Source organism: Peromyscus maniculatus, chromosome 8 (genome assembly GCF_049852395.1).
Source record: "Peromyscus maniculatus bairdii isolate BWxNUB_F1_BW_parent chromosome 8, HU_Pman_BW_mat_3.1, whole genome shotgun sequence".
NCBI classification, from domain to species: domain Eukaryota; kingdom Metazoa; phylum Chordata; class Mammalia; order Rodentia; family Cricetidae; genus Peromyscus; species Peromyscus maniculatus.
This window is the reverse complement of record NC_134859.1, coordinates 30,449,180-30,462,353: the sequence shown is the minus strand read 5'-3', so window position 1 is coordinate 30,462,353 and position 13,174 is coordinate 30,449,180. Positions and strand designations below refer to the sequence as shown.

Genomic DNA, 13,174 nt, shown 5'->3' with positions numbered 1-13,174 from the left:
AAAGCGAGTGTGGGAAGGATATTAGCTGACATCCAGAGCTTTCTAAGTACTACTGTATATTACACTGTAGCTTTAAAGATTGTCTTTTTTTTTTTTTTTTGGTTGTTGTTTTCCAAGACAGGGTTTCTCCGTGTAGCCTTAGCTGGCCTGGAACTTGCTCCGTAGATCAGGCTGGCCTTGATCTCAGAGATTTGCCTGCCCCTGAGAGCTGGGATCTACCACTACCACCTGACTTTTTTTTTTTTTCTTTTTGACAGTCTTATTTCTGTAGTATATTTATTACTATTATCAGTGTGTGTGATGTATGTAGAAGTCAGAGGACAACTTTCGGAGCCCATTCTCTCCCTCTACAATAATTCTGTGCAAGCACCTTTATGAACTGAGTCATCCTACTGCCCCTACATTAGTATCTCTGTGATAACACTTTGGAATTTAAAATAAGGCCCGTGGCCCACCAGCCAAATCGAATCTACTATCTGATTTTAAATCCCCCTCCCCACCTCAGTGTAGACTTTTATGTTTAAGTGGTTCAAAAACTCAAAATTCTTCATAAAATGCTTGAATAAATGAAATTCAAATTTTACTATCTGTATTTTATTCCTACTGTTCATATATAAAAGTTGGATTTGAACATAGTGCTTCCATTTAGCTGTTGTCTGACTGCTGTCAAGCTACAGCACCCAAGTATATGAAACAGAAATTGTATGGTCCTCAATGCTTAGAAACTGGATTTACAGTAAAAGTTTGCCACCACATGGAGAAAACAAGGAAGCAGTAAAAAGAACAGTACAAAACCACTTTGCCAATTTCTTACCCCACATAGATTCCAACCCAAGCAAACCATAAACTTTAAGCTTCAATTTTCATGAGTCTTAAGTAAGAACACTATCGGCAGGGCGGTGGTGGCGCACGCCTTTAATCCCAGCACTCGGGAGGCAGAGCCAGGCGGATCTCTGTGAGTTCGAGGCCAGCCTGGGTTACCAAGTGAGTTCCAGGAAAGACAAAAAAGCTACACAGAAAAACCCTGTCTCGAAAAAACTCGAGGAAAAAAAAAAAGAAAGAAAGAAAGAACACTATCACCAGGCTTTGGTGGCACACACCTTTAATCCCAGCACTCGGGAGACAGAGCCAGGCGGATCTCTGTGAGTTCGAGGTCAGCCTGGTCTACAAAGTGAGTTCCAGGAAAGACAAAAAAGCTACACAGAAAAACCCTGTCTCGAAAAACCATAAAAAACAAGAACACTATCTACCAAGAAGGGTTTTTAAATACAAACACCAACATCTTCTCAAGATACAGATGTCTTAACCAACACATCATGTCTTATATGATCAAAAGAAGCTATTCTTTGAATTTACAAATGTTTCCTCTTTAGTCTAGTCATGTGGTATTTCCAAGCATGGATTCCAGGTTTAAAAACTGGAATAGCTCTATTGACATACATGATTTAACATTACGACAGATTAGAGGGCTAAGAATGAAGTTCAGAGCTTTGACTATAAAACAGAATACCTGCTTCTTTTTTTGTTGTTTTCCAAGACAAGGTTTCTCTTTGTAATAGCCCTGGCTGCCCTGGTACTTGCTTTGTAGACCAGGCTGGCCTCAAACTCAGAGATCCCCCTGCCTCTGCCTCCTGAGTGATGGGATTAAAGGTGAGCATGTGGTAATTTGAATGTTAATTGGCCCCCACAATCTCATAGGGAGTGGCACTATTAGGTGTGGCTTTGTTGGAGTGGATATGGCCTTGTTGGATGAAGTGTGTCACTGCAGGGGGGCACTGAGGTTTCCTAAGCTCAGGATACTGCCCAGTGTCTCAGATCACTCCTGTTGCTTGCAAGATGTAGGCCTCTCAGCTAACTTCTCCAGCACCATGTCTGCCTGCATGCCATGTCCCACTATAATGGACTGAACCTCTGAACTGTAAGTGAACCACCCCAGTTGAATGTTTTCATTTATGAGTTGCCTGGTCATGGTGTCTCTTCATAGCAATAATAAACCCAAGACAGTGAGTGTGCCACTACCACCCGGCATGCTATTTTCTAACCTGATCTTGATTTTGTCACTTATTAGTTATATGATGCTGGTTAAGTCAAGCTCTCTGAACCTCTACTTCTTCCTCTTAATGAGTGAAAATGGGTTGAGTTGTGGATAACTTTGTCATCAGAACAATGCTACAAACATATTATATGTGTTTGCAAAAGATAATGTGGGCAAGGTGTTCCAAGCTTCCAAGGCTATGTTGGAAGCAAGACCCTTCTAGGGTGCTACAATGGCTAAGTGACTAAGATACAATCTTACCAAACACATACCAGAAAAAAAAAAAAAAAAAGTTGAGAATGAGAACAGCTGCTCAATATCTACTTGAGGAAAGCCTATATTCATTTGTGAAGGCAAAAAATGTACATTTCTCATAGCATTTGGGCCATAACCATTTTAAATTGAGCTCTGCCAGCTCCAGGGCTAATACAACCTTGACAGAATATTTTTGTTCAAACCAGAGGCTGAGAGAGAAATTTTAAGTGGTTACCTGGAAAACCAAATGTATTATATCTATGGGTGGGTTTTAATTTTGAGGTTAATTCAGAATCACATCTTGTTCATGACATTTCAAGAGTTTTTGGTTCAGGTATGGCATGAGAAACTTCGAATTTCTAATAGGTCCCCAAGAGAAGTTATGTTACAGATCCAATTAAATTTTGAAAATCACTAGCCTACATTAAGAGATAACAGGCAGGCAGCCTTTGATAACAAAGCTATCTCTGTTTCAAGAGGGCAGAGTTAGAAGAGAGTGCAAAAATAAAAAATCAGTTCTCCCAAGAATTCTCTTGTTCACATAAAATCAAATTAGCTAAGAAATAGAGCTGATGAAAGACCTACCCCTCACTGTCATTCAAAGCAAGGACTCAAACTTAACTTTTGCCATCTTAAGTAGAACATAGGCACATGGCCTCACAAAGCTGCATGGCACTGTGTGGGGAAATGTAGTACATGGCTGGCCAGCTACATCTCAGCAACATATCTCAAAAGAAAACAAGACTATTTGGTAAACATTTAGCAGTTTCTCAGCTGAAATCATCTCTAAAGGAGTAATGTAGGGGCTGGACAGTTGGCTAAGTGGTTCAAAGAGAGTATGTACTGCTCTTGTACAGGACCAGTTTGCTTCTCAGCACCTACAGAAATGGTTTACAAGCACCTTCACTCCAGCTCGAGAAGCCAACACCCCTTTAGCCTCTACAGGTACTGCACTCAGTCACAAAGACAGATGGGGGTGCGGAGTTAAAAACAAAAGAAACATATAGTTAGCACATAGATATCTTAAGGGCTAAAATGAACGAATAAACTTAGTCACCAAAGACTGATTACCTGACTTGGGGGAGGGAGAGCCCCTAACAAATATTCTATGGAAGATAAGGAGGAAAAGAGCTGTGATACTGAGTTTGCAGGAACAGTCGTCAGGAAAATCAAGTTCCTGTATTGTTTTGGAATAAGTCTAAACATTTTATAATTTCACATGTACAGTTTAATTTGATAGCCTTTATTAGTCTTAAAGCAAATAACTTTTTCCCCAAGAATAACAGTTCAATATTACTTCAAATCTTTATTCCAACTCCAAAAATAAGACTATCATATACAATAGCAAGCATTCTGCTTTTTTATGGTCATTACTCAAATATACTTTCTTGCCTATATACTTACTGTTAAATTGCCACGTACAGCATTTCAATTGAAAAAAGTCATTTATATTTTTAGTTATACCTCTTAAGACAGCCCAAGAGAAAATAAACTAATATATGATGCTACTCACTAAAAGAAAAAAAAGAAATACTCTTCACGGTCTTTCATTCATTTCATCAACTAGGACACATAAGGCAGCATCTTTTTCTATAATCTGGTCCCTCCTGTGACCTGAGTTTTCTCTTTGTTGTTCATTTTGTCCAGTACAATTGCTGTTATCATCGGTGTCCATTGGCTCAGTTTTAACTCTCATCCCTGCTTCCGAATGGGGCAAATCATCAGGCAAAGAAGCCAAGCAATTTTGAATCATTTCAATTACTCGTTCCAGGTGTTTCTGAAATCTCTCGGCTGTTTCAAGACGTTGACGTTTCTGGACCTCCATCATGACTCTCAAGGTCTCTCTTGCTTGGTGGGGTCGATATTCGTTTATAAGATGATGCACATGTACGAAAAGCAGCTTAAGATCTTCTAGCTTCTCTTCTCGTTTTATACTCCCAGGGCTCCTTATTAAGATATCTAAAAGGTCCAAGAAATTAATCAGTATAGACATATTGAGTTTTCTCAGTTCTTTCTTGTGATCAAATTGCATAGGATGAAGCCGTTCAATGCCCTGACTTTCCAAAGGGCGAATGATAAGATCATCACATTGGAACTGGTTGCCAAACATCATGTAACTGTCTTTAATTGGAGGGGGAGGCTTGGGAGCTAAGCCTTCTTGAATATTTTCATCTGTATATTCCTTGATGTACTGCATTGGAGGTGGGGGAAGCGCGCTCACTTGCTGTGGTTCACCCATCGTGGACAATCAGGAACCTAAAGAAACAGAGCACAGATTCAGAACACAATATAAAACCCCACCCTGACCCTATTAGTGACTTCAGAGTATGCTCTTCCTTCTAACAGGACAGGGTCCAGAACAAGATGATTTTAGATTTTAAAATTAACATTTACAAAAGGGAATGGCTATCAATTATTTTCTAATTAAGGATTACGTTAACACATATATATGTTCCTTTATCTCCTTGATGCTTTCAATAGCAGTTAAATAAACAAAAGTCACTTTTTTTGTCTATAAAGAAAACCTGAGCTGGGGCAGCCCCACATCAGCTGGGCGTCTGCTGAGGTAAAAGATAACATCCTACAGATGGATGTGCAAGGTCTTGTTTCTGCTTTGTGCCTAGGCTCTGTTGCCACCGCTCCCTGCCCCCACTGGGGGAGGAGGAGGTTTGTTGGTGTAGCAGAGACATCCAGAGAGGCCACACCATTCCAGCAGAAGGCAGGCACCCATGACTACTGTAATGGCATTGGAAAGAAAGAACTTCCAGAGTACGAAAAACTGCCAACATCTGTCAATTTCTCAAAGATAGACCTGAGCAGAGTATACTGAAAATAAAGGGGTAGTGTGGGAAGGGGAGGCTCTTGTGACATTTGTCACTGTATTATGAAGCTTCACTGATGAGGAAAAAAATTACCAACCTATGACCAGGGCAGCCTGGTCAACACCAACTTCGATGTTGAGAAGTTCACTGTGAATTCAGACCATATTATCTTCAAGCTTCCTGATGGCTTGAAAAGTGAGAACTTGCTGGCCAGTCAAGACAACAGGTATGCTAATTTCACCCTAAAGGGACAAGTGACCCTGGTAAAGGAGGAGGAAGTAAAGAGGAAAAAAAAAAAAGCAAAGCTATGGCTTTGTGGAAGAAGTAACAAGAACGAACTCCTAGTTAGGCTCACAGAACAGGGCAGACAAAAGTGCAGAAAGCTATATTCCAAAGACTTTTGACTTCCAGAAAGGTCTGCCCTAATGAGAACACCAGGGTTACAATTCTCAAGGTTTCCAGTATGAAGGCAGGTTCTGTAACTGATAGTGGACACTGGCGAGTTCATCTTTACTGCAGAATCACCTTACATCATCCCATTTAAACCTCCTTAGTCACTGACTCCCCAGGTTCTACATCCTCTTCACAATACCTGCTCTGGACCCATGGCCTGCTGGCTCCTAGCTCTTGATTCTCTATTCACCCAAAGGACTGCAGGCTTTCACCAGATAGCCTGTTGCTTACCTGAGTCCGACTTAACTGCTGCAGTTATCATGTTCACCGCAGTGAAGATGAGTACAAAGAGAGCCAGGAAACAACCTCTAGCATCCAAACAGACCCCAAATCGAGGTATGCAAACTTCCTCTATGAAGGAAATTCTGAGAACACGGAGCAGTGTCACTGGGAAATCTTACAATTATTTTGAATCTTTTCAAGTCCTTCTCTTCTGTTAAAGGACACACTTGTCTGCTAGATGTCATGTGATTACGAGTAAGGACATCTGTTCTGCTTGTTTAGAGAAGAGGGATGTTAGGGATAAGGACTCCTGTGTTCTATGTAAGCTGACAAACGTAAAATATTGGAAGCAGGAATCGGCCAGCAGAGTCCACTACAGGTTTGGCAGAGGACTTTATTTACTGTTATTTTTAGATGTCTTTTGCTATTTTGGAAAAGGACCTCAACTGTGGAGATATGGTGGTTTACGATATAATCCTAGTGATTGAGAAGCAAGATAGCTGTGAGTTCAAGGCCAGTTTAGGGTACATAAGGAGTTTTGAGTCAGTCTGTGCTAAAAGTAGTATCTTTAAAAACTAGTAAATATTTTAAAAGTATATGAAGTTGGGAGTGAGATATAGTGATTCAAGTCTGCAAGGTATTGGAGGGGAAGGAGTGGGTATGATCAAAACACTGTGTGTGTGTGTGTGTGTGTGTGTGTGTGTGTGTGTGTGTGAGAGAGAGAGAGAGAGAGAGAGAGAGAGAGAGAGAGAGAGAGAGAGAGAGAGAGAATTCTCAAAGAACAAAATATATATTCTAAAAACCAAGTGAAAGGAGTGCTTTTGTATGGCACATGATACATTATTTTTCATGTCTGATTTTTTTGGTAGGTCTATATTGGAACCTACTCTGGAAAAGAGGACATCTATATGCAAATGTCATATGCTTTATTTACTATTACTACTCTTTCCCACAGTGAAAGTACTTAATGGTGTTTATCAATCTCATATCACATACAATCACTTTTGCTTTCTATTGTACACTAGTTTCCAAAGCCAAACACTTAAAACCTCTAAACTACCCTGTTTCGAAAAACCAAAAACAAACAAACAAAAACTCTAAACATTTTGACAAAAACAAAAAAAAAAAACAGCCAGCATTGTTAAATTTCATACTTGTATTATTATCGAAGGTTTCTGGAGGAAGCCCCATCTTAAGAATATGGTACAGTTTTATTAACACATTAGCACTTTCTATCCTTTCTAAATAATTTAAAACATAAACCTGGAACATAAACACTGGAACATACATGGTCAAAATAACCTCTGCTTATTCCAATTTGATTTAAGTGTATTATCCTATGAGGAGATTCCTGAGTGCCTGAGGAGATTCCTGAGTGCTTTTTCACACTGATCTGAGATCTGAGTTTCAAAACACACCACCTTCCAACATCAACCGGGGCAAGTAACATACGGGTTCTGTACCATCAGTATTACATTTGGAGTATGTTAAATCTGTGGGCAGCCACTTCGAATTCTTCAGATTTTTAACTGTTTGGACATACCCTCACCCCATCTGCTTTTTTCTTTCCTCTTCCCCTAAGTATTTCGGTATATACCTAAAACACTAATGTCCTCTTGCAACCACAGCCAAGTAGACACGGGGCCTAAATTTCATCCAGGGAGGGCTTTTGAAATTGAGGCTCTGTGCTTCCCCCTCCACACGCCCACACTAACCTCGCAGTTTTCCAAAGGCTTCTAGTAAGTGACCCGCACGGCCATTTACACCGCCATTTACTTTTCATAACGACACAACTATTCCCAACTTAATTTTAGAGACAAGAAGCCAATTCCCAACGTGCAAAACTGGGTGCAGCGGATCCAAATGCTGGCAAATGGTGCAACGGGAATTCTCACTCCGGGCTTTTTGTCTTTTTTTTTTTTGCGCCAAAACACAAATCCCCGCACTTCACTGAGTCGCGAAGCATCCCGGGGAACAGCCCGCCCCAGGGCGGAATCCGCCCATCACCGGTTTAAACCGAACTTTCCAAAGCCGCTGGAGGTCGTAATTGACGAACACTAGCAAAACCCGCACTTTCTAGTGCTCGCTTTCGGGGGTTGGGGAGGATGGAGGGGGGGAGCGTGGCCAGCTCGGAGACTTGGTTCACGTGGTCCCCTGGAACTGGGGGCGCCCTCCGAAAGCCGGGGAGACGGGAGACCCGGGTCCGCTCGGGGTTTACCCCGCCTCCCCCGGCCCCGCGCTCCCAGGGGGCGGCAGGGCACAGCCCCGGCTAAGGAAGGCCACGGCGGTTTAAAAGCCGTCGGCGTGGGGACGAGAACGCGGGCCTCCCAGCCTCCGGGCCCGCCCGTCCCGCCCGCGGGAAGCCCGGAGAGGGAGCGCTCGGCTCACCTTCGGCCTCCGGCCGGCTCCGCCGAGGGACGCGGGGGGCGGGAAAGGCGAGCCCGGGTTTCCCAGGCTGCACCGCGCGGGGGCCTCGGCGCTCCACGCCCGGAGAGACGCGGCCGGGGCGGAGAGAGGAGCTCGGGCTGCGGTCGCCGCCCGCGGCCGCCCGCTCACCTCAGCTCTTGCTTTTCCGGTAGCGACTTTTCCTCAGCGCGGCGGAAGCACAAGTTCCGGTTGCCTTCTCAGGAAGAAGCCCCTGACGAGGGCCTTTAATTGGCTACCAAGGCTGTCCCATAACAGGTCGTGCTCCCGCCCTAAAGATATTGCGCCTGCGCACTGCCGCGCCTCCCGCTTCGCCCGGGGTTATCTCAGGCATCTCCAACCCCCACCCCCTCACACCCCCAGGATTCCTAGGTCTGGTTGGGCGAGTTCCTCTCCGCACATGTTGTCAGTAAAAGAAAGTGCTATCTAATAATTCCATTCCTCGCCGCCCCCACTTTTAAATTAAAATTAAAAAGGAATCCACTTGTATGTAAAAGTCAGAAAATACAGGTAAGCAGTATATTAAAATATTCCAGCAATGCCTACCTCACCATCAAAAATGCTTTTTAATTAAGATTAGACTCCATGATATACATATATATGTATATAAATATTTGCAAATATATGGAGATAATTGTGAAGCTGATTAAGAATAAAATCCTAAACCTCTGTTTCCCCTCTCCATTTACTTTTCATTTAGGAATTCAAAGATGTCTATTACAGTTCTTCCACAAATTGACAAGCGAAAAAAATTAATTTGATGTAATTTTTTTAAATGGAGGGAGAAGGGTTTTTTCACTGTGTAGCCCAGGCTGGCCTCACACGTCCCTTCCCAGCCTCAGGAACGTACAGAAATGCGCCATCAGGCCCAGCAAGAAAACTTTCCATTTAGGTTTTGGTTTTGGGTGGTTTTTTTTGGCCTTTTTTTGTCTGTTTGTTTTCTTACCCCACAAGAATTGTTAACAAATGTCCAAATTCATGGGAGTCTTAAGGATGCACACTGCGTATTAAAAGTAAGATAAGAATGTTCTTCTGATAAAAAGAGCTCTGCTTCACAAACAGGAATCTCCCAGTTTCTTTCTTTAAATATATGGAGAATTGCAGGCATAAAAGTAAAAGTGCAGTCTACTTGCCATCAGCTTCAACAGTTACATGCTGAACATTTCATCTCTAGTCCAGTGTGCAGCTCTAAAAGGTAAGGGCTCTTTATTTCTTCATACACTCATAGAATCATTATCTTCTTGAAAGTATATTCAGGGTCATTAAAGAAACAAAACTGATAGAATGAATGTATATATGATTTATTAGAGTGTCTCACAGGATTCAGTTCAAGTTATTTGTGGGGCGTTTACCCACCACCCCCACAGCTTCCCAGAGTTTTCTTGAGTGCGAGCAGCAGGAAATATTAGATAGAAGGATTTATAGCGGAGCATCTTGCGGAGATAAACAGATAGAAAATAAAGGATAGCCTCGAGAGGGCCTGGAACCTATTCCAACGGGCCCCGACTGTCTCTGGTCCAGGGTTTTTATAGAGACGCCAAGGGGTGGAGCAAAAGACCTCCTCCCCCAGCACAGCCAAGTGCAGACCATCTCAGACACCTGCACTCAGGCCCGTGGTCCTGATCATCCTCTATTCGGACCTGCTGGGTAAAGCCATGAGGAACCCCGGAACGGGCTCCCACAGGTCCCCCCTTCTTAATATATAAAAAAATAACTATTAATGGCTTACAGCAATCTCCATAGCTGTTACACCTCCCAGTATGGGAGTAGAGGATGATATAGATGGCATTTCTCTTTTGAATTAGGTCCAAGGTGACTACAGCAGTCTTAGCTGCCTCAAGCCCTTTTCTAAACCAAAACTCGGTGACTACAAACTTCAAGAATCCCTTAGCTTCATCATTACCATTAACAGGTTAACAAATATTGCTATACATAGTCACAATTCTCTCAATCTTACAACTCAAAGCAAACTCTTAACAGAACCATTTGAATTAGCATATATGGTGCTATATATAGTTAACAATTTTCTCCGTCTTACAACCTTAACTCAATCATTTGAATTTTCTTGTTAACATAGGAAAAACTTCGATGTATTTACATCAAACTTAAATATTTTCTTAACTCCACAAAACCAGGGTGCATTAATATCAATAGGTTTCTGCGAACATAATTCAATCTCATAACTCCTCCTTTTCTTTATAATTTTTTAAACAAAGTCTCAAACCTAGTTAGAGGAACCCAAACTTATCTGTTTGAACAGTTCCATTTGTAACATAAAACCAGTTCCATAAGTAATTTCATTTTTACATAAACAGTTTCACAAAACAACTCATAAATCACCAGTTAATAAAGCATATACGCATACACAAAATTGCATCTTGATTCTAAGTAGAAATACATTTCTTCATTTAAACAGTTTCATTTTTAACCCAATTCCAGAAAACCGTTCCTAGGTCATTACTATAAGTAAGCTCAAAATTGTCCCATTGCAATGAAATCTCTATTGTTCATTTCATTTAAGTACCAAAATTCAAATGATAAATATTGGTACTAGCCTTCCAAATTTGAAGAAATCCATAACCAAAATGTTTTTGTAATTTTATCTCATTTTAAGTTCAAAAAGTTTAAATAAGAAAAATTCTGGTATCAGGCTTTCACTTCCAAATATGAAGAGACGTTTTTCACCAAAACTTTTTGCAGTTAATAATTTTTGTTCAAACAAGCGTCTCTGCAACTTTTGTTCTCACAGACAGATCTTTTTAGTTATAGTAAGATTTTAAACCGCACCGTTTTTGCTGTTAGCTCAGGTTTTTCTGTGCTGCGTTGATATTCCACGGATCTCAGCTGCGGATGCCTTGTGCTGGTTCTGGCGTCCGCCATTCTTAGCTTCTTAGCGGCTTCTGGAGCTTTTGAAATCATTTAGACTGCCTACTTTGCAGTCTACTAGGACACTATCTCCTGTGTCTCAGGTGTTTTCACCATATACATTAATAGACTCACACTTAACATTTACACTTTACAAACCCACATAACATGTGCTTAAGCATAAACGCACTCAACATTTACACAATTTTACAAACTCACATATTAACATCTACTTATTTATACTTTAAGGAAACTATAGAACTACTTTAGCAAATATATTTCTTATTAATTCTCATATACTTATATTCATTCCATCTTATTTCTTATTTAAACTTACATTTATAACCAGCATCTTACAAGCTTATTACTACATGTCTTAAGACTACCTTAGATACTTCTTACAAGCTTATATTCTTAAAGGAACTCTATAGATCTATTTTACAAACTTATATAGGCTACCATTAGCATATATCTAACTTAACACCTAAAGATGTTTCTTAACACAGATATAACAGACAGAATTTCTACAAACTCACATATCTTATTTTTATTTTTCTACTTCTTACTCTTAATTATTATCACTATCTCTATTATAAAGATTCTCTTAACTAGACAGGAAGTGCGTACATCATTTCTAAAGTTTAGAGTAGTCAGTTTTGTTATAAAGCACTGGGATTTAGTGAGTGTTGTCATTATAGAGTTGTGATACTTGTTGCTAGGGGTTTGTAACCTTCTCGGGATGAAGCCACACTCCCAAGTTGCCAGTTCTCTCAGCCGTTCCGGACCGGCAGAGATGCACTGTCAGCGGTAGACAGTTTTTAACTAGAGGCTGTCCCTTCACCCAAATTCATAATGGCTCCCCTAAGTACTTCAATTCAGACAAACGTTTCCACCATCTCTATTTCCTCACTGTTTGCATTAACCAGTGACAAAACCTCAGAAATACTAATCGAGCCACTTTTATTCTGGTTTCTTTATAGGAAATGTCATTGGAGCTGACTTTTCTTAGTTCCACGCTCCTTACCAGAAGCTCCGGTAACCACCGAGCTTCATTCTCTTGTGAAAAAACACAAACATGTCCTCAAACCCATATTAAAACAGGATCGGGACCCTTCCATAATCCCAAGCAGGGATCTTTCCATTTCACTTGAGTTTCAGGATTTAGTATTTTCACTTCATTAGCTTTAACTCCTGATGTTATCAGCAGCGGTGATATTTAGCATTGATTTCTTATAAGGAACTTTCAGGTAAAGCAACTCTTTTGTAAGACAGCTAGATTTTCTGAAGTTTGTTTCCCATCTATAAAGCAGTCATTTCTTTTTTGAATGCCTGTTTCCTTGTCTCCTTATTAGATTTGCAAAGGAATTACTCATTGCAGGCAGTTTGTTCAAAAGGCAAAGAACTTTTTTAATTTCAACATAAGTTTTTTTTTTTTTTTTTTTTTTGGTTTTTCGAGGCAGGGTTTCTCTGTGTAGCTTTGCGCCTTTCCTGGAACTCGCTTTGGAGACCAGGCTGGCCTCGAACTCAGAGATCCGCCTGCCTCTGCCTCCCGAGTGCTGGGATTAAAGGCGTGCGCCACCACCGCCCGGCTCAACATAAGTTTCTTCATATCTAAGACAACGTTCAGTGTATAAACTGCTTTCCCTTGTTTTAAGGATTTTAAAGTGGCTTGTTTGCTCTTATAGGTAGCTTTTTGTCATCCAACTACCGTAAAAACGTTGCACAGCTATTAGGGTAAATAAGGCATTTTACCAACGGAGCCCCAAACCGCGAAGCACCTAGTTCCATATCTTTTCAATTTGTTATTGGAACTGACACTTAAACCCTTAGATGGTTTTCCTCATTCTTTGAAAGGCTGCATTTTAATTTTAGAGCTGACAAAAGTGTTTCAGGGCAATGTCACCATCTTTAGCGGAAAAACTACCTTTCCCAGAATGCATTTCCCTTATATCAGTCCATAATAATATCAGTCCCTTATATCATTTTCCTTACATCATTGATTTCCCATAGTTCTTTTCAGGTCTGAGAGTCAACTGGTTCTCTTTTACTAGACTTGCCTGGGAGGTTTGAACAAAGTCTCTTGCCTTTGCAACGGGAG

The 13,174-nt window shown here is 41.0% G+C and overlaps 1 protein-coding gene across 5 annotated transcripts; it reads right to left on the bottom strand.

Annotated features, from left to right (window-relative positions):
- Positions 1-3,517: 3,517 nt before the first annotated feature.
- Med7 (mediator complex subunit 7) lies at positions 3,518-8,499 on the bottom strand. Of its 5 annotated transcripts, none has more exons than XM_042283883.2 (3): positions 8,176-8,359; positions 5,210-5,354; positions 3,518-4,546 (listed from the first exon to the last, which is right to left on the bottom strand). In XM_042283883.2, exon 3 carries the CDS (start codon positions 4,527-4,529, stop codon positions 3,828-3,830), a length of 702 nt encoding a protein of 233 aa, XP_042139817.1. In that variant the 5' UTR covers positions 4,530-4,546; positions 5,210-5,354; positions 8,176-8,359; the 3' UTR covers positions 3,518-3,827. The 5 variants fall into 5 exon arrangements, with proteins under 5 accessions (XP_042139817.1, XP_015865366.1, XP_042139819.1 ...); XM_016009880.3 differs by having other exon boundaries at positions 5,210-5,372; positions 8,176-8,336; XM_042283885.2 differs by lacking the exon at positions 8,176-8,359 and adding an exon at positions 7,503-8,139.
- Positions 8,500-13,174: the final 4,675 nt, after the last annotated feature.